At 32.3% G+C, this 24,055-nt stretch overlaps 4 protein-coding genes across 4 annotated transcripts; 1 reads left to right on the top strand and 3 right to left on the bottom strand.

The window, feature by feature from the left end:
* Positions 1-600: 600 nt before the first annotated feature.
* Positions 601-2,583, bottom strand: LOC122590097 (probable endo-1,3(4)-beta-glucanase ARB_01444). The gene is given in 1 exon segment (XM_043762429.1): positions 601-2,583. A coding segment is annotated over 1 exon segment (1,983 nt).
* A 1,306-nt stretch (positions 2,584-3,889) lies between these two features.
* On the top strand, positions 3,890-8,399 carry LOC122588963. Its single transcript, XM_043761190.1, has 6 exons — positions 3,890-4,281; positions 4,996-5,118; positions 5,518-5,691; positions 5,790-5,871; positions 7,795-7,859; positions 7,951-8,399. Exons 1-6 carry the CDS (start codon positions 3,991-3,993, stop codon positions 8,245-8,247), a joined length of 1,032 nt encoding a protein of 343 aa, XP_043617125.1. The 5' UTR covers positions 3,890-3,990; the 3' UTR covers positions 8,248-8,399.
* A 3,156-nt stretch (positions 8,400-11,555) lies between these two features.
* LOC122589720 (protein trichome birefringence-like 19) lies at positions 11,556-15,287 on the bottom strand. The gene is made up of 2 exons (XM_043762047.1): positions 14,819-15,287; positions 11,556-12,454 (listed from the first exon to the last, which is right to left on the bottom strand). Exons 1-2 carry the CDS (start codon positions 15,272-15,274, stop codon positions 11,651-11,653), a joined length of 1,260 nt encoding a protein of 419 aa, XP_043617982.1. The 5' UTR covers positions 15,275-15,287; the 3' UTR covers positions 11,556-11,650.
* Positions 15,288-16,490: 1,203 nt separating this feature from the next.
* Positions 16,491-21,196, bottom strand: LOC122588278 (protein trichome birefringence-like 19). Its single transcript, XM_043760393.1, has 2 exons — positions 20,579-21,196; positions 16,491-17,496 (listed from the first exon to the last, which is right to left on the bottom strand). The coding sequence occupies exons 1-2, from the start codon at positions 21,116-21,118 to the stop codon at positions 16,693-16,695; spliced, it is 1,344 nt and encodes a 447-aa protein (XP_043616328.1). The 5' UTR covers positions 21,119-21,196; the 3' UTR covers positions 16,491-16,692.
* Positions 21,197-24,055: the final 2,859 nt, after the last annotated feature.

Here is a 24,055-nt window from a genome sequence, read left to right as displayed (position 1 = left end):
GATTAGGATTGATGCAGTATTCACGAATTGTGCATAGACAAGGATATAGTTGCTGTTGAATATGTATATTGGTTATAATATTTTTTAGATCATCTTATTTTAGTAAATAACCTATGAATAGGGATACAATTATGTAATAGGGATAAGTATCTTGTAATGTAACAAACTTTGAACGAATGTTTATAGTAGGAAATAACTAAAGTTGTGTGTATTGTATGTAAACAACTCGAAAATAATGTTTATTGTATGTAAGAAAATGTATTCAACCAATTAAAATCGGACAAGTGTCACCTCTATATGGTTGCCACGTATGTTTTCTTACATACAATAAACATTTTTTAAAGTTGTTTACATACAATACACAAAACTTTAGTTATTTCCTACTATAGACATTCGTTCAAAGTTTATTACATTTCAGGATACTTATCCCTTATGTAATAAAGGTTAAAAAAAGTATTTAAGGCTACAAGCGCATCGCACAGGGTCTAAGTACTAGTATATATATATATACTCTCCAAGTTCGTTAAACTTATTAAATCTTTAATGTCACATTCATTAATTTTGAAATTTTAACTAATGACAATAATGACCAAACCAACATTATCTACCCCCTCCTTCATAACCTTGTTCACTTTCATCTCTACTGTAAATCCACCATAACATATTGCTCAAAGAATTCCCATCGTCATGCCCTTTCAAACTTCTAATATTTTCAAGAGCAATTTCACTCTCATAAATCCCTTCCAATGCATACACAAATCCTTTCCATTCCTCACCAACACCTTCCCTTCCCAATGCCGGCAGAGCCCAATCCACAAGCTGTTTGACAAAACCGACATCTGAAAACAAGACCTCAGTGATTGGCAACAATGGTAGCACTTGGATCCCTAACCTACATTCCTTCCATTCAGCAGGAGCAAACCAAAGCCCACTATCACGTTTATTCGCCCATAAAACTCCCACCACTCGGTTTTCATTAATAAACTCTTGAGTATAATAAGAATCGTCTTGTTTAACATGCCACCATGTTTGCGATGCATGAATTTCCATGGCTAAAAGCAAGGAGCCGGTTGAAACAAGATGTGTATCGCCATATGCTAACCCCATCAATGCGGCTAAGTAATATGCATTAACTGCTTCACTTGTGCTTTCTTGATTCCTACCATCTGCGAATTCTGTCAAACCTCCTGCCCACGAATGTAATTTCCACAAATCAAAGCATCTTAAACGAGTATACTTTGTGTTCTCACTTTTACCCAAAGTCATGAAATCTGCCATCAATGAATAAGCTTGAGGTCTATATTTTCTTCCCCAAATGGGGTCTAGCTTTACAAGAACCGCGATCCCATAAAGAAAGTAACCAATATGGTAATGGTGATCGTTATATATCCCAAACCCGAAATCAGCACCTGAATCTTGAGACCCTTATTTTGTTATAATTCCACCCCATGTTTTATCATAAAGAAAACCATTTCCATTAAAGGTTCCATCTATCCATGGCCCAATTGTATTCTTCAAGTATTTTTGAATTTTGGCCATAACATCAAGATAACCAATTTCTTCAGCTATTAAAGCTAATCTAGCTGCTCTTGCCACCAGTTTCCCATAAAAGTATGAAGATGTTGTCGATATTGAAGCCGAATCCAAACCATCCACATCTTTTGTAAGAGCATCAATGATTTCCTGAAATGATTCTTCTTTAACACCTTTAATTGAATGCCAAGTTACTGAAACCGGGTTGGTTTTCAAAACCCATGAATCACCAATTACTCCCACTAGTTCACCATCTATGCTTTTGTATTTAAATTCATCAAGAACTTTACTTGAAGACTTATCAAAAAGTTGAACATGAAGAGGGTTTGCCAACATTAACAAATCCCCCCAACCTTTCTTTTCCCATTTATACTCAACACAAAATGGTTTACTAAGGTAAACACTTCCTGATTCCGGATAACAAGAGCTAAATTGGTCAAGAATTTGTTCAAGTTTAACATCCGAATTTGGTACTAATGCAATCCGAATGATACCCAAAAATGGTAAAGATGTGATCTTTGAAATTTCATAGCTCAAATCAATCGGTGAAGAAGAATACAACACCCATGTTTGTCTGTTATTTAGATTTATTTTATACTTGGTTTTTGAAGAATTTGGAGTAAAATCAAGAATTGCATGAATAGTTGAAAAAGAAAGTGCCACCTTTTGCATGACTTGACATGTTAAAAATGGGCTTCCTCTGACAAGATAAAATCTTAAATTTGGGAACTCTAACGTGACACTTAGATCATTGAATGAAGATATGACGTGGGTTTGATTTGGGTCCGGATTATCCAAGGTTGAGATGGTCAAATCCGCATTAAAGATTTGGTACGTGAAGGCGGTGTTGGAGAATAAAGACGGATAAGATATAGAAAGTGATGAGGGGGAGGATTTGATCAAATACGGGTGGATGTATTCGGGTTGATCACCATTTTTAAGGACAAAATTTTGAAAGAAAGAGTTTGTAGGGAGAGGGGATGTGACGAGGTTAGGGGAGAAGAAATGTGAGGGGTTAGGAAGGACGGCAAATTGGGTTTCCGGGAACATGAAAGGGTGGGATGGACAACGGTTCATGTTGGTGGGTGATGGTTCATGTGGTGGAGATTGTGGAGGTGATGGTGGTTTTATATAGGCTTTTCTTGGAGGTTTTTTAAAAGGTTTGGTGATGATTCTTTCAACTCTTCTTTTAAGTTTCTTTAACACCATCTTGAAAAGGATTGGATGAATAGATATATATTGATTACTAAAAATGAAAAGTAAGAAAGATTTGATGAGCTAACTTGATAATGTTCAAATGCCTTATCAAGAAGGGTCATTTAGTCAGCAAGTCCGTTAGTAGGTAGATATATATCTTCTTCAATTCTTTGTCATGACGAACCCATTCGATCAATGTGTTTTTGATTTCACATTAAGATAAGAATGATTGAGTAACTTAATTAATGACTTGATATGAGAAGATAAGATTAGATTAGAAGTAAGAAAGAGGTGCTGGATAGGGACATAACAAATGGAAATATGTATATTTGGTTTGTTGAATAAGAGGAGGATTTGAAAGTAATTATAGTTAGTAATGAAAGAAAAGGGAATTAAGCTATGTTGTATATTTCAAGGAAAACATAATCTGAAATAAGGTCTTGTCTATCCTTTGATGGTGTTTCAAGCAAAATGAAAGAAGAAATCCTATCAATCAAGTTAGTATTTGAGAAATATATATATATATATATATATTTGCATTTCATCAAACAAAACTTAGCATAATCTTCACTTCACTATTACTAGTAAAAGGATATGTTGTTAGAGAAAATATTATGTGCTGCAAACATCAACCTTTGCCTTCACATAAATTTTTACATATGATGAAATAAAAACTGAACCCCCCTCCTGAATGTGAGATGAAAAAACATATAATCATTTGTTGTTAACAACATACTAGACAACCCCATGTTATTATCATGTTGTTATCATTATCATTCGGCCTCTTTGTGGTTAATACACATATGGATTTAGAAGCTAAAATAAATATAAATCACTCAAAAATTAACAAGTTAACTTATATTTTACTTTACAACTCGAATATTACTAATAAACAAATTAGGAGTGTATAGAATTGTTTATTTTTCTACTTATGTAAAAAAATATATCAGTAACAATTAACATGCTTTTAGAAACTGTTTATATGTTAATTTTAGTTGAAATAAACATTTTTTTTTTTTTAAGCAAGTAGTGTTATACATGTTCAATTTTTCAACCAGAAAATTAAAACTACTCAAATCCATTTAACAAAACGGAGGATCCATTTACACCATTTACAAAACGGAGCCTGGCCCGTTTAACCAATTCCAGATCCATTTTAGTTCACCTTGACATCTTCTAACTCCAACCGCCAAACAAAACCCCAAAAATTAACCAGTAATAAAACTAACCACTAATCAGATCGGATCCGATCCAATAAAGATGGCGGGGCTACTAGCGTGGGCAGCTGACGTAGTCCGAACCGGAGGTGGCTTAACCACCGACGACGACGAAGAAGAATCCATCCCGTTAATATTCAATCCTGAACAACAAAAATACATTCGTGAGCTTAACATTAAAGCATCCGCTTTAAAACGTTCCGTACAAGACTTACGTCAGCGTATCCCGCCCCCTGATATTTCGCAACGCTTACCTGATCTTCACGCTCATTCCCTTGCTTCTAATGCTGCTTTAGCTCTTCAGTTAAATGCTCACTCTTCCACTAAACAACAGGTATCATTCATATATATATATATATATATATATATATATTATCTTGGTAGAGGTTTATTGAAGATATGTGATATATCAAATACTTGTGATAGTTAAGTAAAAATGTTAGTAGGATTCTATTTGGGATGACGTCATCGGCTTAAGGAAATTAGACATGTAATTAGGATTTGTGATTTACGACTTAGTAACGATTCACAAGACTCGGGGGTGTAAACGAACGGAACGAACACAAACCAGGATTTAATTATAGTATTCGATATATATTTAGATATATCATGTATATACTTGATACTAGGAATCTAGGAACAACATATTGAATGTAAATGAACGAACGGGTACATTGTTTTTATCGGTCGTTAGCGAAACGAACAAAAAGTTACGTTCATGTTTGTATGATTACTTAACAAACAAACATAAACGAGTTGTTCAGGAATGTTCTGTTTATTACATCCCTTTATTAAGACTATAATGGCATGGCAAAGTGATAGCGATTAGCGATATTGAGAGGAAGAGGGAGAAAAAGTTGATGGTTTTATTGGTTTTGACACGTGTTAATCCCAAGATTTTAGCCTTCTCAAATTCTTGTATAATGTTAGTTGCATATTCTAAATTTTGTGATTCATATTTTAGGGATTATCATAGTAGAGTGAAGTGAACATAAATTATGGGTTTAATACATTAAGTTTGATGTGTAAGGATGGCATGTAATGGCAGGCACAACTGAGAGAAGTGACATTGAATGAAGAAAATGCTGCATTTGAAAAGGCTATATCGGAATGTGAGGGTAAGCTACAGGAGAAGTTAAGAGAAGCTGATCAACTTCGTGCTAAGCTAGAGGTAATAGTTGGATTACATTTATGTTGTTTTTTTACTGTGTTTCAATTTTATAATGGCTGCATAATGTTTGAAACTTGTTTCACAGTTTTAGTTATTCAAATGACAATTGGCTTTTCAACAACTGTTGTTACTGTTGTTGAAATTACAATTGGCAATTTGGCATGTATATGACATGTCGTAAATTGTTTATTGCCAAACATTAAAAACTTGAATGAACAATAGAATGATGTTGCATCATTTTATTATTTACTAATGTTCTCGCTTTCGGCCGTTCAAAAAAAGAACTAAGGTTCTCGCGTTTAGTTTGGTTTACCTTCACATAAGAGTCCTTAGTTGCCTGCATTAAGAAAAGTTGTGATATTTACATATTGTTGTTTGTGATTTGCATATTACTTGCAGGAATTGGAATCAACACCAACAACCCAATTGCAAACTGAACAATCTGCACCAGATGGAAATGAATTGAGAGATGCGGCTGATTTTTCTATTAAGTCAGAAGCAGGTGTTGAAGTGCATACCCCAGCTCAAATTTCCTTTTTGCAGGACAGTTTAGAGAACAAGAAAAAGGAACTGGTTGGTTAGAACTTTTTCAATGTCAACTTCTGTATCTCTTATTACAGTTGCATTCTTGATTTCATATCAATGTTGGACCTTATTTTTGCATATTTTAGGCTTCGATCGAAGAGATTGTTCAGAACTTAGAGAGGCAATGGTCTAAGGTTCAAGAAGATTCACTAAAGCAGCCTTCGCCAGGTATCTTTCATATATCATACATATTACTGTGTTCTTGTAGTGCTATAATATTATCTAGATAGCTTTTTTTATTCATATTTCCGCATTCCACACGTCGGTAAACAAAACATTAGATGCAACTTTAACGTTTACAAAGGTTACTGTTGGAAGGATACATGCATATGTCTACACAAACAAGTCGCGGCCCTCTAAGGCTCTAAATAGAAGAGATATGTACATATATGTCATATCTCTATTGATTAGTTTTCTTTAGCTTCTATTCCTTTTGCATAACTTAGAATAGTATTATAGCTCATAAGATTATACAGTTCAAGGTACTCCAAGTCTCAAACAATCTTTTGTGGTTAAGGCTCATATTAGATGAAGATACAGATAGATAGACCATGATCAAGAATGGTTTTGTTGCTGAAAAACTAGTGGGGGTGTATAGCTTTCAAATTTCTATAGTCTACAATTGTTGTCACTTTTTTTGCTTGCAGAAGTTTAAGTACAGTATTAAATTTCACCAGATAGTAGATACACAGAGCAAATCTATGCAGAAATATAATGAGCCTAAGGGCAAGAAGATTTATGGCGTAATTTAGAGTCATTCAGATCCCTTATCCTAGTTTATTTGGACAACTATGGTCGCACATCCAGTCTGTCATGGTTGATCGTGGCATTATTGATGGCAGATTGCCTATTCCCATTTTTTCTATTCTTGTCACCATTTTTGAAATCCTGTAGTCTACCACGGTTGGTCTTAGCTCAAAAAAAAATTCTTAAAATTTCGCTCTCTGAATAAGGTTGTTTGGCAAAAAAGTTTCTAACGGTAAATTTGGAATTTCTAAAAACATCTTACTTTTTTAAACTTCTAGTGGTTTCAAATGTTATTTTGGGTAGACATTGAAAGTGACATTTGCACTGAGAGGTATGCTAGTTCAGCTGATGCATTGTAATGTGGTTAACATGGAAATGTCAGTTCAGTTAGCTCCTGAGCAGTAGATCCTTAAAAATGATACAAGAGAGTTCCGAAGGACTGAAGGAGTTTAAATCAATTCTATACCTGTATACGTTGCAAATTCAAAGGATTTTCAAAACACATCTGATGTGTATTCAACAATTAAAAATGTTTATTGATTCCCCACAAAGATCCATATGCAAAGTTAAAGGGAGCATTAAGTAATAGATCGATCATTTGGTGCTTGTTGTAGCTCGATTTCAAGAATAATAAGAGAGGCCAATCAAATTCGACCATTTGTCTGAGGTAACTTGCACTCTTAGGTCAAGCTACGCTTAAAATTCGACCAAGGTCAGCCAATTCGTGTAGATCAATTATGAGTTGGGATTTATATCTATACTTCAAGAACTGACCTCGAAAGGCCAATTAAATCCTTTAAGTTTTGTTGATCTGGAACCTCTGTAGGAGGACTGACGTCCTCTTCCCTTTTTTAAATGGTTGGGTTATATAATAATTAATTCATCTTGTCTCATATGTTGGCATGTCAATACTCTGTGTCTGATCCCATTTGGTTCCTACATTGATAGTAGTATAGCTTATTTGTTGTTCCTTGCATACAACTCCAACACCAGCACTCCAGCAGTATGCACAATCTATATTCTAGGCTTCTCTAGGAGGCTCATATTAATTGAAACCAACATTTTCACTTTTACTGTTGCAATATTTGACTCGTGAATGGTTTACGCCGAGTGTTGGACTATTAGTTAAACATCCTAATTTATTCACTTTCTTGGCAATCACAGAACGCTAAAGCTTCAAATATGATTAAAATTTTGCACTGAAGTCTAGAATTGAAGTACACTTAGAAAGGAAACAATTTTCTTTATTCTTTGACAGAGCTGTATTTGTTATGCATGTATTTCCTATGACAATTAAGGCATGACAATCCAAATTGTTTGAATATTGTTCATACTTTTTTACAGCTCAACGAGAGAAAATGTTGGATAAACAGCTTCACAGCCTATTGGAGCAATTAGCCGCGAAGCAGGTGCCTCATTTATTATGCCATTTATGCTCTTTTACAAGCATTAGTATATTCTTTTGTTTAGTTGATTTATTGTTATCCTCTCTGATACTAGGCACAAGCGGAAGGTTTGGTGGGTGAAATTCATTCACAGGAAATGGAACTAGATAGGCTGAATGGACTATGGAGGAAGGTCGAAACCAGCAATGCAGAGGCAAATGCTGCCCGAAATAGGTTTGGAAGAAGTAATTCTGATAAAGGATATTTGTCATCTGATTACATTGTTGATCCTCGTTACAAGCCCACACCTGGGCGTACAGAGGCCCTGCAGAGACAAATGCTACTCAGGTCGGCTTTTGTGCTCTATATTCTCATTCTGCATGTATTGGTATTTATCAAGATATCATTTTAAAGATTTCATTTATTGATAATTAGAAAATTGTTGTAAATATATGTTACATGCCTGGTTGTGTACCTCCTGTATCAATATGCTATTCCTGAAGAACCGAGTCCCAAAATTTTAATCATTCTTTTAATTGAATTTTCTTTCTTCGGCTTTGTGCTTCATAAAAGCTCACAGAACACGATATACATTTTTGTTAAATTTGAAGGATTCCCTTGACTTTTGGTTGGGCATGTTTGTTTTTGCAGCCCCTGAATATTGTTGGTAGTTTTTGTGGTCTGGTTGTTTGCTTGAAGTCTCACTCTGCGGGTGTGGTTTCCTTTATTAGGAGCCACTTAGTATAACTTCCCCGGTGAAAACCTTTTACCCAATAACCTTAAAAGTGTTCGGGTTAAGTTAGAGTCTCCATCTTAACGGATATATACTGAAATGACTGTATTAGGATTTGTGAATTTGTATTTTGGATACTCTGTGGTCCCTGCTTATGTTGTGAAACATCTTCTCAAATACCACCTAGCTCCGTATGTGTCTGCACACGGTATGTCGGAGGATCATGTGGGTCTTACTTGTGTTGTGGCGTGTTAGGCATCTATCTCCAACTATAATCATCTCGTTAGATACATCATGTTCCTTCACACTCTTACCATTAAACTAGTGGCAAAGTTAGAACTTTCTCACTTGTGATTCAACTATTGTTAGGGCACAACGTAGTCTATGTCTTTCACACAAAAGTAATAAGCAAGAACGTTTAGACTCACTATTTACATGGTTAAACAATTTGCTTCCATCAATTGCTCTAGTCACCAGTCCATGAAAAATGAAGGAATTTGGTTCCTATAATAACAAGAACCAAGTCAACATTCCAGATTCCACAATACATAGCCGTTCGCTTATTCTGAAAGTTTGTTGATGAAAAAACTGAAGTATGGAGACTACTTGAGAAGGAAGTTCTCCAACTTACACCTCTACAAATACATTAATATTTTGTTTTAGTCGACTAGTGATATTCTGAATGACTAATAGCCAACAAAGTCCATTTAATATATGTTCAGTCCTTGCATCTGGCGACATATTGTTCTACTAACCTGGAATACTAAAGATTTGTCGTGTAGAGCTGGTTTGTTTTTCTTACCCTAGTCCCCAGTCTGGAAAGTTTTCTTTATGGGTATTAAATTGCATCACTGGGTTATAACTGAAGACGCTCTGCTTTTGATATAGTATTGTCTTGATTATGAGAGTTTGCATCATTTTTTTATGATTCTAACTACTGATGGTTACAATGAATTACATATTAGTTGCTCACATTGTCTAAGCATATTATTACTCATAAGCATACAAACATATACACCGCATTGATAGATACCATTCTTGCTTGATTTGTCTGTCAATTATATGTATTGGATCCATGTTCTAAGTCATTATAGTGAGGGTAGGGAGTCACCATCAAGACATGAACTAGAAGGAATATATAAATATCAGTCGATATCTAAAATAATTTGACATGAAGAAGAGGACAAGCCAACTTTTTAAAAGAAACGTAACATAACTCACATCAAAAACAGAGTGGCTAATCACTTACTGTTCAAGTGATCATGTCACATGTATAATGTGCTGTTTGCATGGTGGACTTTTCCTAGAGCCATATGTATTTACGATTAATTATTGTTAAATTATGAAGGTGTGTGATATTTACCAGGTGTAAAAGCTTTTTACCCAAAGTTATTACAGTATGTTTTCGATGACAGATATACCATATTTTTATTATCTTGACGTCGGGAAAACATCATCAAAGTTATTCGGTGTTTACATTTTATAGATAATGTTTGGTCTATCAGGAGTCTGTTTTTCATGAGTATTATAGTAAATCTTATCACAGTTCATATAATAGAAGGCACATCTAATCAGGGGAGATTAGACAAATGTAAACAGTAAAACACCGAGATTATATAGGTAATAGTATCATTTGTGAAAATGACATGAAAGATGACCAGCCAACAAATAAAGGGGACTAGTAACCAAATTGTTATGTTGTTTATTGCATGCATCAGTTGCTACATCATCAATCATCTTAATTAGTTCTTATTATGTATGTGCTCAACTGTCATCAACTGTAATACATATGGGTCATTAAGTTTTTTTTCGATATTTCCAAGACCTTATCTCTATGTAAAATGTCAAGTGTTATTCTCTCTAATTTAACTTCATTCGTTTATATATCAATTTTAGAGTTTAAGAGTTTTTCTAAAACTGAAGCAGTGTAGCGAGTCATGTGGTTCTCGCAAACACCACATATAAACGAATGAAGTTTTCCTTTTTCAGGTTATACATTCATAGACCCATTTGACTATGTGAGCATGTGTTCCCGTTATTGACACTTTGGACATGTTATGTTATGTATGACTATCACAAGCAATCGTTTTATGCATTTAGGTGATTATCAAGGTGAACCACCGGTAATTCATTGGCCAAGTTTAAAACTAAGATAAAATTAAAAATAAAAAAATCATTCTTTGATGTGTATTGGTCCTTCGGTATTATGTTAAGGGTTTTGCTAATCAGAAACCTAAGGGATTAAATAGTTATACACTATACTGAATTTTTTCATAATATGAGATCATAGCTAGCTCTATTCCCTTTTGAACGAGTCTCTTTAAGTTTGAAAATCATTCTACATTCCATGGATTTAAGCCCGTGACTCTTCTCCCATAAAGTTATTTTTCTTTTATATTTTAATGAAAGGCTTTTCCCATAAAGTATTGATAATATTAAAGTATTGAATCAAGTCTCAGAAAGGGGAAATTATAAGATGAACGTATGTTAGTAAACTTTATTCTGCATCCAAGGTAGTTTCATGTTATAATAATCGACACCTTAAAAATTATATGTCGAGTGAACAACTCAATAAATGTAGGATGAAATCGAAGGATATAGTTAGCCTGGAAAACATTTGACGGTTATAATCGTTTTGGTAAATGCCACGCAGCCACGGGAATGATGATTCATGGCTAGTTATATATCAATAGAAATTATACTAATATAGTGATTCTACTAAGAAAAACGGGCAAATGTTCTGCCCACACTAGCTAGCTTGCAGTTGCAATGGCGAAGAAGAATGAAAAAGCATGCATACGCATCATATAACCGCCACAATGTAAAAAGGCATTTTTGGCAATAGTAGGCTATTTTTGGAGCACATTCTTTGTGTACTATTCAATGAGATGAAGATACATTTGGAAACCATGTATACATGAATGAAGATGACCAAGGTATTGCTATTGGAAGAGTTAGAAAAAGCCTCTAAAACTAACCAAAATCCATGAGGAAACAAGAAAATTTTGAATATAAGTAACTCTAACTTGATCAAAACTTTCGGTTTTCATTCATTTGCTGTACATATATGGGGTTCATTTGATCATCCTTTCGGATATGATTTCTTTCTGGCAGATTTCAGACCCTCAATCTTCAAGGTATGAAGCAAGAAATCACTCCATGTATCGATCGGTCCAGGTAAACACCAATGCACACAATCATTATACAAAGTAACATTCGCATTAGGCAAATGTCCATATCTACTTGGATGCCCATCTGGCCTAAGTAACATAGCTTGTGTTGTATCTAAAAGCCTAAACTTTATATCTTTATTCTTTCTCATCTTTTCTGCCCATTTAAATTCTTCCATTTGTATCATATACAACTCTAAATTCAAACCCTTCAAAGTTATCTCATTTCTCTTAAATGGCTTCTTCCTCAAACAATTTCCCCCTGTATTCCACTCTCCTCCCTCAAAATGATTGGGGGCAAATGTTCGTAAAAGCGTCATTCCTCTAAAGTTTTGTCTAGCGTTAATTGCCTTAAAAGCGGTCCTTATTACATTTCTGTATCCAAATGTCATAGGATAATCTGTAACATTCTTTGACATACACAACGTGCATCCAACCACCGTACGGTTAACATAATACACCATGGGGCGCCAGAACCAGTGACCCGTGTTAATGATCAAGTAGTTGAAATCGTCTATTTGGGTTGTCCATTTTTCGTCAAATTCGTCTAAGTATAGGTTAAAAAGTCCATTGTGGGTTGGACCAACAGAATCAGCCTCTTCAGATTGTACCAAAAAAGGTGACCAATACGTAGCAAGTGTGAAGTTGTAAGAAACATAATACCAGTGTTTGAAGTTGTAGTCTTTTGTTGTTGATTTATCGATAGGGTATTCAACCTGAAAACATGAAATTGCAATATTGTATTTAGCCACATTACGTTACATTCTCTCGCTATTAGAAGAATTTTTCTAACAACAGTTTCTTCTAACTAAACCAACCAAAAGAAATAAGCTAATGAAAAACTCTTGGTTGGTCACAAGAATTTTTAAATTGTGCATTACGAGTACATCATAATGTGTCTTAAGTTTGCTTATATTTGAACGAGTACCAGCGTAATGCAGCGGTGGTGGTGATGACGAGTAGCTAGGGGTAGTGGCAGCGACGTTAACTGTGTATTTAATGGTTATTAATGTAAAAGTAATTGATGTAAAAAACGGTAGTTAATTTTTAAGGGTTAAAAGATGTGTGTTGTAAATAATTTTGTTAAAAGTATTACCGGTATATTAGGTAAAAAAATTTAAAATTAGTGGAAAAAAATAGAAAAGGTGGTTTGGATAGATAGGGTTGAAATTTTTTTAAGGATATTTTAAATAAATGTAGTGTGTGGGTTTAGAAATGTGTTGAAAGTTAAATATATTTTGGTTTTTTTTTAAATAAAAAGTTGAAAATTAAAGATAGATTGTTTTATAGAGGAGTTTAGATAATCATAAAAACATGTATGAAAAATAATATTGAAAGTTACATATAAGTTGATAGAAGAAAGATAATTTGAAGACACACCTTTCAAAAAGAACAACGGAATAAATCTGAGTTACTTATTTTTTTTTCCTTTCAATTTCTTCTTCTTTCCTCTTTTTTATGTTTCTTTTAAATTTCAAAAGGCGTAACTCATAAAGCTAAGGACGGAGCTCGTTAGGATCACCCCACTACTTATCATTTTTTATCACTTCACTAGCTACCCCTTGTTAATATTCGTAAAAACGAAGCCCATACCGTATAAAATTGGTTTTGGATTATTTAGGAGTAAGGTTTTCACTATGAATAGAATGGTTAAAACTTAAAAAAAATACTTTGTTAAGGAGTCATTGAGTCAATCACTCCGTGTTGCCGGCGATATTCGTTGAAAATTGTCTAAGGTGAATTTTATAGTATATCCCGGATCTACAACTTTTCCCAAGAAACAATTAAAATATATTTTCTCATCTTAAATACTTATTAATTTAGATAAGACTTCCCCAAACACCCCCTTTAATCCATCACCTCATTATAACAATGTTTTAAATATCGGTAAAGACCGGTCGGTATTACCGGTATCGGAGACCATGTCGATATTTTAAGTCCGGTATTTTTCCGGTATTTTCATTATTCAATACCAGCCGGTATTTCCGGTATTTTCTAGTATTACCATACCGTTATTTTCAAAAATAAATTTTGATTTTTTTAAAAAATTATTTTTATGATACTTTAATATTATTTTTTGTTATTTGTGAACTTTAAAACCTATATTTTGTTATGAAATACATATTTGGTATTATTTTTGAGTAAATTATAATTGCATTTTGACTATTTTTGTTAAATTGTAACAAATTTTGTGGGATTTTTACACAAAAAATATAATAAATTAAAAATAGTCGTACCGGCCGGAATTTCCGGTATTACCGATAATACCGGTAATACCGGAAAATTTTTCCACGCCGGTATAACTAAAATACCGGTTTTTAAAACATTGCATTATAATTAGAATTAAAAGTGATACTAATTTCACAAATACGGATTTATTTATCACATTTTATAGTCTGTAACTTTTATAATATACTTCTCCATGTTCCAACAAAATGTGGAACTCATCACTCCATTACCCACCAAAAGTACTTAATTAATACATCAACACCACATTCTCAACATTAATACCTGTTCTTTTATCACATATATAACTCATTACTTTCAAATTAAATTTCACTATATCTTGGTATACCCAATCAAACTTTTTTAAAAACACACAAAAAAAAAATTTGGCTCACTCTTTTTGTCACCAAGGTCGGTGAAAATCTTTGCCTCACCCAGCCATCACCAAGGCCCCACAACCCATCTATCCTGAGGACTTTAAGTGACTAGAATATAAATGACTCTATGCCGTAAATAATTCAAATATATATATATATAAACTTCATAAAAATATTCACTATCATAAAAAATGGAAAAAAAAAATCCGTGGCCTTGAAAGAAATGAGCCCTGGACTGGTTTTGGATTTGCCCATCTCCAAACCCAAATGACTAGAGGCATGTAAGTTAGAGTAAAATGATGATACCAGTATAGATTAATTATTTGTTACGACTGTATTTGTTAATATAAACTCGATCAAATAGAACTGATTCTCATGATCGATCATGTTAACTTCTCAAGATATATAAAATTCATAATGTATCATATAAATTAACAAAAAAAAAAAAAAAAATGATGGGAAATTAATGGGACTTACTCTAGATAACATGCAAATCAAGGATTGCATTTGATTTCTGCCAATAGAATCACCCACAAAAGCCAAAGACTTATCTCTCACAATCTCCAAAAACTGGTACGGGTTGAAAACGGGTAGATCACACCCATCGGGTTTCCATCTCCACTTCATATAATCCGAATCGGGTCGTCCATATTTTTGACAGTTTTGATGTTCATGGATGGCCCAACATGTCAAGTTATTATAGTATGGAGCATCCGGATTAGGGATCCATTCGCCAGAAAACACATTACATTTTTGAAGGTTGTCATTAATGCTAATATTAATGATTTTATCATGAGTAGGATAGTAAAAACGTAGCACTGTGAGGATGATTAGTGTTATGGTTACAAGTATGAGGGTTTTATATGTGGTTTTAATTAGTGCTGTATTTTGGTAGCTATTGATCTTGCTATAATTAGCCCCTATGACCTCCATTGAAAGAGAAGGGGTAAGGTGGTCGGGAGTTTTTATATATTTAGTGATGTTTCCTTATTTATTTATTGGGTATTTTTACATAAAATAGCAACGTATGAATAATATATTCAACACTAAATTTGTTGTTGACCTAAGGATTGACGCATGAAATTCACAAAACCTCAAATATTATGTGTCTGACTTTTTCTTATCTTAATTTTTTTTTTTGGGTTTTGCTAAACATCGTTAAGGTGCATTAATTAGTTGTATACTTACCATAAAATTCAGGGTTCTGACATTTAATATGAAAAAATACAAGCTTTTTATGCACATTAAGTGAAGCTCTAAGAGCTTCCTTTAGCATTTTCCTTTTTTTTTAAAGGTGAATTTCGCTAGAAACTTCATGTCGCGATTCGACAGCGGGAGGTCTAGCATACATTGCCTTAACCGGATCCGCGAGAGCTCTCTAGAAGTAAAAAAGTTATCGAATCTTATTTGTGGTTATGTAATGTTATTTTATCATAAATATAAGGGTAAAATATTTGGAAATATATGTAACTTGTATTTTTCTCTATTGTGTGGAAAAAAAACTTTCATCTAGTTTATTACTTTATCATATGTAATTAACTTGCAAACTAAAATGAACGAATCGTGTAAGCAATGGGTTAAATGTTGACGTGGCGGTCCCTCATTGTGTCACGTTTCAGATGCCAAAAAGTGCCACATCATCATCCCACCGATTTCTTACACGATTTGTTCAATTTTACAGGTTAATTACATATCATAAACTAAATGAAAGTTTTTTCATACAATAAAAAAATTTATACTAGTTACATATATAACCAAATACCTAACCTTGCATATAAAGTGTAGGACAATAGGACATTTGGGCTTTTCACTAAAGGGGGTGTAAGTATTTCTATTATGTAAATATAACTTTCATTTGGTTAATTTTATGTAACTAACTCACTAAATTGAACGATTAATGTAAAAGGTTATACATGACAAACCATATGAGCTGCCAAGTAGAAGTTTTTGATTGGTCAACGTAAAAATTTTACATTAATCATTCTATTTAACGGGTTAGTTACATTCACATAATATAAAAAAGTTACATTCACATAATATGAAAAAGTCCTAAATACTTGACGCTAAAATATATGCTTTTCTTTTATATAGTATAATGTAGTACTGTGCATACATATATCTTGATTCCGATATATAAATTACGGGAAGATCAAGAAGTAAACCGATGTTATATTAATAACTTAAATACATAATTTCATTTTAAAACAACATACCTTATATGGAATTATAAATTCCTAAAAAATAATACACAAAATCTATGAGGGCAAACAAACAAAAATAAAAATGGGTAACAATTAAATCCAATCACTTATAATTTCCCCTGCTTCAATTGATCCAGAAGGAATTAATCTTCACCCTCTAGGGTGTGATTTTTCTTCTGCTGATCGAAGACCTTCCATCTTCAAAGTATGAAGCAAGAAATCACTCCAAGTATCAATGGGACCAGGTAAGCACCAATGCACACAATCGTTATACAAAGTCACATTCTCATTGGGCCAATGCCCATATCTACTTGGATGTCCATCTGGTCTTAGTAACATGGCTTGTGTTGTGTCCAAAAGCCTATACTTTAAACCCATTTTTTTCCCCATCTTTTCTCCCCTTCTAAATTCTTCCAATTGTGTCATATATAACTCCAAATTTATACCATCCAATGTAATCTCCTTGCTCTTGAATGGCATTTTCCTCACACAATCGCCGCCACCGTTCCACGTTCCGCCCTCAAAATGCATCGGCGCAAACGTTCTTAAAATTGTTATGCCCTTGAAGTTTTCTCTACTATTTATTGCATTAAACGCGGTTCTTATTGCCTTTCTGTATCCAAATGTCATAGGGTAATCCGTTATGTTCTCTATTTGACAATATCTGCAACCGACCACCTCACGATTAACATAGTACACTGCAGGCCTCCAGAACCAATGTCCCGCATTGAGGATCAAGTAATCAAAATCGTCAATCTGTGTTGTCCATTTTTCGTTGAATTCATCTAAGTACAAGTTGAAAAGACCGGTGTGGGTCGGGCCATCAACATTAGCCTCTTCTGATTTTACTAGAAACGGTGACCAAAATGTGGCTAGAGTGAAGTTATAAGAAACATAATACCAATGTTTAAAGTTTTCATCCTTTGTTGCTGATCTATCAATAGGATATTCAACCTGAAAATGTAAAATGACAATCATGAAGTTAATGATTTTTCTTATATATAACAGAGTACAAGCATTTAAAGTTTTTATAGGGAAAGTTTCAAGCCTAAAATACAAATATTTGGTCTATCTTGTTTTATTGTTATCTTTCTATTAAAAGTAATTGGAATTCCCCTATATGTCTAACCACACCAATACTGGCATCCCACATAAAGTATGATTTGAAGAGTAAATGGACCAATGAAGTACAAACTTGGAGCCCAACTTCTATACATTTATCAACACATAATAACAACAATTTATTTTCTCTTTATTCCTTTCATTTGAGTATGAGATTTTCCTTTTACCTTTTTTAACCTTTTGTCCTTTACGACTGTCGGCTTAAGACTATTTCAAGTTTATAAAATATATCTAGAAAACAAAAATACATTGAAAATTGAAATATAATATCAATCGATGTACTATTATTCAATAAACAAACCACTACACGTTAGAAAATATAAAAAATGGTTGAGGAGTCCATGTTGCCAGCAAGATTATATTCTCTAAAAACTGTCACCAAGTAAATATTATATATAGTCCGGATCTAAAACGTTCAACCAAACCATCAATATATTGTTATTGTACAAAAAATATAATTGTCACGTATGGGTCAATTAGATCTTGTCTTGTTAAAAAAAATATTATTTAATGATTTCTTATGATACTAATACTAATTAATAGTATATATGTGTGTATATATATATATATATATATTATAACAAAATAAATAAAACAATTATGTTTTTTTAACTATAAATCGTTATGTATCATAGAAATCTTCATGCATCAGTATGTATATTTATGTTTTATGAATCTTCATGCATCAGTTTAATCATTATTTAATGAACAAAATGTTATCATATTAATATTATTAAAATTATCCATATATATAAATATATAAACTTTAATTATTATATATAGTCACAAGATATTATAGTCACAAGATATAAAAAGGGGCATAGTAATTATTGGAAGAGAACAAAAACAAAGGACAAAGTTCCACGAAGATAATTAAATTTCACGACTCTTTCCTTTTTTCTAAATGTGTACCCTTTATGCTACTGACTTTCCTCACCCAACACTCAACCCCTACACACCAAAACAGCAAACATAAAAACCACTATATTGTCACTATGAGCCCTGTCCCGTTGGCATTGGCTCCTTTCATTTAGGTCTTTGTTTGCACATTCGTTGGCTGCTAGGACCTTTAGAAACGAATCAGATACTTCATATGACTTTATCTAAAGTAAATTTACAGAATTAGTTGATATGTAGAAAAGGTTTTCTAAAGTGTTTATGTACCAAAATACATATCTTTAAAGCATAAATAATATGTCACATTGTCACGGCTGCTAAAAAATTTTACGCTGAAAGCATGACGGAGCTAGTGTATATCAGATAGAGTCAACTAAATTGAACTAATTTTTCTAAGGGTAATATTCGTGAAATTTGGTACAAGTATATGTTTATATATGAATCAACTGATAGATTTTATATACAAACATTAGCAATTTCGATAATGAATCTTCCGAGCTTTTTTTTTTCTTTTTTTGACTCTTCCCTTAAAGGGAACTTTAACACAAAGTACTTCTATAGGTGAACATGCCCAAATACGACATCATTTTCATGGTTGTTTAGAGGGAATCGATAAAAATATCATGTATTTTGATAAATTTACTATAACTATGCATAAGAGAAAAAAAAAAGTAGGCATGCATTGCAAGACTTGAAACAACATCCTTTTGATAAGTTTATTTGTGCTGGTTGTGAAATGGTTTAAAATTAAAGCTAGGAAAAGATTAATATGAACATGAATGAATAGATATTCAAATGTCAAATGATTAGGAAAAAACTTGGTAAGAAAATTGATGATAAGATCTTTAGAAATGAGAGCCAATTGTTAGTCACATTTTCCCCACGTAAGCAAAAGGGACCCACCCATGTGCATAATTGCTCATAAGATGCCATCTAAACTCTCGGATTATTATTAAACTATAGAATATAGAATATAATAATATATAAATATAATAATAATAATAATAACAATACGAGTTCATTTTTCTTTGTCCATTCTTTGGTTATAATTTTATATAATCCATCCGTTCCATTTTAATTGTCATATTAAGTAACTTTGACTGTAAATAATTTTGTTTACGTTCGAAGTTAGTCAACATGACAATTAAAATTGGACGAAGGGAGTACTGAGTAGTATGTTTTTTAGTATTTATTTTATAGTTGTGTTATATGCAAAATCAAGTCTAGTCTTAAATACAAAGAAATTAAATGTAACAAAAACAAAAGATACTTAAAGCATTCGTCCTTTTGAAATTTATTTTCACAAAATATAAAAGTCAATACGCACACCACCCACCCTACTCTAAATTTAACTTCTATATATAGAAAGTTACAATTATTTTTAATCATGCAGAGCATGAAAATGAGAGCTTAACAATAGTCTGATTAAATAATTGTTCATTAACTCTATTTAATAATTATAACAAATTGACGGATAACATACATGAACAGCACCATTTATGTTGTATTTTATTATTATATATATAAAATGACATAAAAGATTATGTTGATTTTGATAATTGTTATTCAACAAAAAATAGAATATAGCTAGCCTAATTAAGTTAAACTTGTAATTGTTACGAGTGAAATTAAAGATCTTAAATATAAATCAACCATGCATTTTCACTAAAAGATCTTGAACATTAACATTAGATAATAACAATTTTAAAAGGCACTTACACAATACATTTTTACCGTATACAACAATATATGTATTAAATAGTTGTACAATATAACTGTTTAATACATGTATTGTTGTGTATGATAAAAATATATTACGTAGGTATCACTTTCCATTTTAAAACTATATATACTAATTTAGCCAATTAAGTTAAACTTTTTATCAAAACTGTATGTGCTAACGAATTAGCGTCTAAAATTGATGGGAGGCGTCTAAAATTGATGGTATTTAAAAATGTTAAAGCCGGCACTGATAAAATAGTCGTTAAAAAATGGATTGAGGTGTATTCAAACTTACTCTGGATAACATGCAAATCAAGGATTGCATTTGATTTCTGCCCACAGAATCACCCACAAAAGCCAAAGACTTATCCCTCACTATCTCCAAAAACTGGTACGGGTTGAAAATGGGCAGATCACATCCATCGGGTTTCCATCTCCACTTCATGAAATCCGAATCGGGTCGTCCATATTTTTGACAGTTTTGATGTTCATGGATGGCCCAACATGTCATGTTATCATAATATGGAGCATCCGGGTTAGGAATCCATTCACCCGAAAACACATCACATTTATGATGGTTGTCATTTATGGTAATGAGTTCATCTTGTTGGTGGTGGTAGATTGGGGCGGCGATGGGTGTGTCTGTGGTGGCTGAAGCAGGGCCGCCGGTTGTTGGATATTTATGAAGTGGATAATATAGGGGTATAACTGTCAAAATAATAAGTGTTAGAGTAACAAGAATTAAGGTTTTGGATGTGGTGTTTCTAAAGGTGGAAACTTGTTGATTGTTTTTTCCATAAGGAAGCTCTGCTGCTGCCGCCCCTGTCACCTTCATTGAGAAAAAGGTGAAATAGGAGAGAGACAGAGATGGAGAGAAATGTGTACAAGTCCCAAAACAAAGGTGGTGGGAGGTTTTTATTTTTTGATATAAAATGAAAATAAACATGTGTGTATGTAGGTCCTCAAGCAAACCAAATCTTTTGGGAACATCTAGTGAGTTGTTTGATGAAAATCATTCCTTTTTTACTTTGGAAAAATGTATTAAATGTTTGGCTATCTAGAGTTATTGGCAAAAACCATTCCATACACTTTGCGAATAGATGAAAACGCTAGGTGGCCAGAGTCTATCAAAGCCATCAGTCGAAAGAAAATTTTGTCAGTCTGAATGTAACTATAACTATAATAAAACCCAACATCTTGAATCGGATTTGAACTCAAAACGTTTCATCTTAAATCTATCTATTCATTTTTCTGTATCTTATTAAATGAAAGCGTGAATCATAGATGAAATTCAAGAGGTCAGATTCACGGGTGAGACAAATCTTGTCTTTGCTTTGTCAATTGACCTAAAACTCATCGAGTTGATATGAACAAAATCAAATTTCATGTGGATTAGTCAAAAGATTAATAAAATGTCATGTAAATTATTAATCATACTAACGGACAAAGATATAGTTCTTGCTTGTTAGTTTGGATTGAGATCCTCTAAAGTTGATTCAACTTTATAGGTAAAGTTTAATCAATTTTAACCATTGGATTAAATCTAATGGTCAAGATTTTTACATCACATTTTAATCTTGACCATTGGATTTAATCAAATGGCTAAAGCTGATCAAACTTTACCTATAAAGTTGATCTAACTTTACCTATAAAGTTGAATCAACTTTAGAGGATCCTAATCCTATTAATTTACATTAGAACCGCGCTAAAATTCTTTTGTGAATTCTGTAGATTTAATTAGCTTTAAGTAATTTGCCATAATAAGAAATAGGGTTATTTACTGAAATGGTACTTGGAGTATCCACCATATTACTAATTTCATACCTATAACTTTAAAATTACTCTCATCATACCCCAACTTATCAATTATCCACACGGACGATACCTGACCTGACGGGCGTCAGTTTGGTCGTTAAGTTGGGGTATGACTACCGTAAATTTTAAAGTTTTAGGTAAGAAACCAGTAATATAGTGGATAGTCCAGGTGTCATTTATGTAATTAACTTTTATTTTATAAAAGAATACTTTATTTTTATAAAAAAAATATTGTAAATATTTAGTTTTTTTATTAAAAACTATTAATCAATCAAATTATAGATCCATGATGATTTTATTTATTTCATATTTATTTATTTTCTATTTAAAAAAAATAAGTAAATCAGAAGCAGTACATTAATTTCATGTAAAACATTGATAAATGAACGTGAAGTCTTCAATGGATACCACCACATGGAGTTGATTAAATCTGTTTTGAGCTGATTCAAACCTTACATAGTAGTTGTACAGGTACTAATGCAATACAAGAAATTATGATATTCTTTCCAGTTCACCCCTTTAAAAAAGAAGATTGAAAAATATTTTTTATAAAAATAAAAACTTTGTACTAAAAATGATCTTTTATAAAAGAAAATATTATTTTATTAAAAAATAAATTTTATAAATAATAGTTTTTGAAATATTAATAGTTTTTAATAAAAAAAAATAAATTTACAATAATTTTTTTATAAAAATAAAGTATTTTTTAAAATAAATATAAATATTTACAAAAAAAAATATCAATGTACTTTGTGTAATTAAAAAAACAACAACAACAACAACAACCATAATAATAATAATAATAATAATAATAATAATAATAATAATAATAATAATAATAATAATAATAATAATAATAATGACACAAATGATATTTGGACTATCCACCATATTACTGGTTTCATACCTAAAACTTTAAAATTTACGGTAGTCATACCCCAACTTAACGGTCAAACTGACGCCCGTCAAGTCAGGTATCGTCCGAGTGAAAAATTGATAAGTTGGGGTATGATGAGAGTAATTTTAAAGTTATAGGTATGAAACCAGTAATATAGTGGATAGTCCAGGTACCATTTCAGTAAATAACCGTAAGAAATATGCATTAGACTAGTACAATATTCGTACAATGTTGCGAAGTAATAATTTAATTCACAAATTCATGAAAGAAAATAGATGGGTTTATTCTTTCAAACAAAATACATTGCTAAAAAGGTTAATTTCCAAGTCTTCATACACAACCCGTAAGGGATCTTCTATTCTTAATTTGTAAATAAATCTTTGTCGGGGTTTTACATACTTTCGATGGATCTTTCGTCGCTGCTTACGAAAAGGAAACAAAATTGATGATCCTACATTCTTAAACAATTTATTATGCAAGGATATGCATAGTAAATTTATAAAAATCAAGGGGTTGATTATCATATCTGATAGTCTTCGAATATAGATTTTTTTTATCGGAACCCAAGGGCAAAAGAAAAAATTGGACCCTAAAATGCGAACACGTATTTTTTTTGAACATACGAACACATATTACTTTTAGTTATCATTTTAACGGGAAGTTGGTACTGACGATTTAAGTTCCGGAAGAGCCGAGAAATATAGTTTTATGGCTCCTAGTAAATATATTCAAACGTATAAACAAATTTTAAATAATGAAAACCGATATTATAATTAAACAATTTTTATAGCGGGTTCAATTTAATGATTCTTAATTAGATTGTTTAAAAAATCAAGTGTTTTTGCTAAGCTACCAAACAGTGTAGATTTTAGTATCTTTTCATAATAAAAGAATAACAAGGAAAAAGAAGAAGAAAAGATTATGTGGCTTTCATCTTTCGTTAGTATGCATCACATGATAAAAAAAAAATGACACACAATAAAACAAGGGAACATAAATTAGATACATACAACATAGCTAAAAACTCCAAGGATGGTGAAAGTTGATTTGTTTCTTTTT

The sequence above is a fragment of the Erigeron canadensis genome, chromosome 2 (assembly GCF_010389155.1).
Source record: "Erigeron canadensis isolate Cc75 chromosome 2, C_canadensis_v1, whole genome shotgun sequence".
In the NCBI taxonomy this organism is placed as follows: domain Eukaryota; kingdom Viridiplantae; phylum Streptophyta; class Magnoliopsida; order Asterales; family Asteraceae; genus Erigeron; species Erigeron canadensis.
This window is presented reverse-complemented; position numbering and strand designations above follow the sequence as displayed.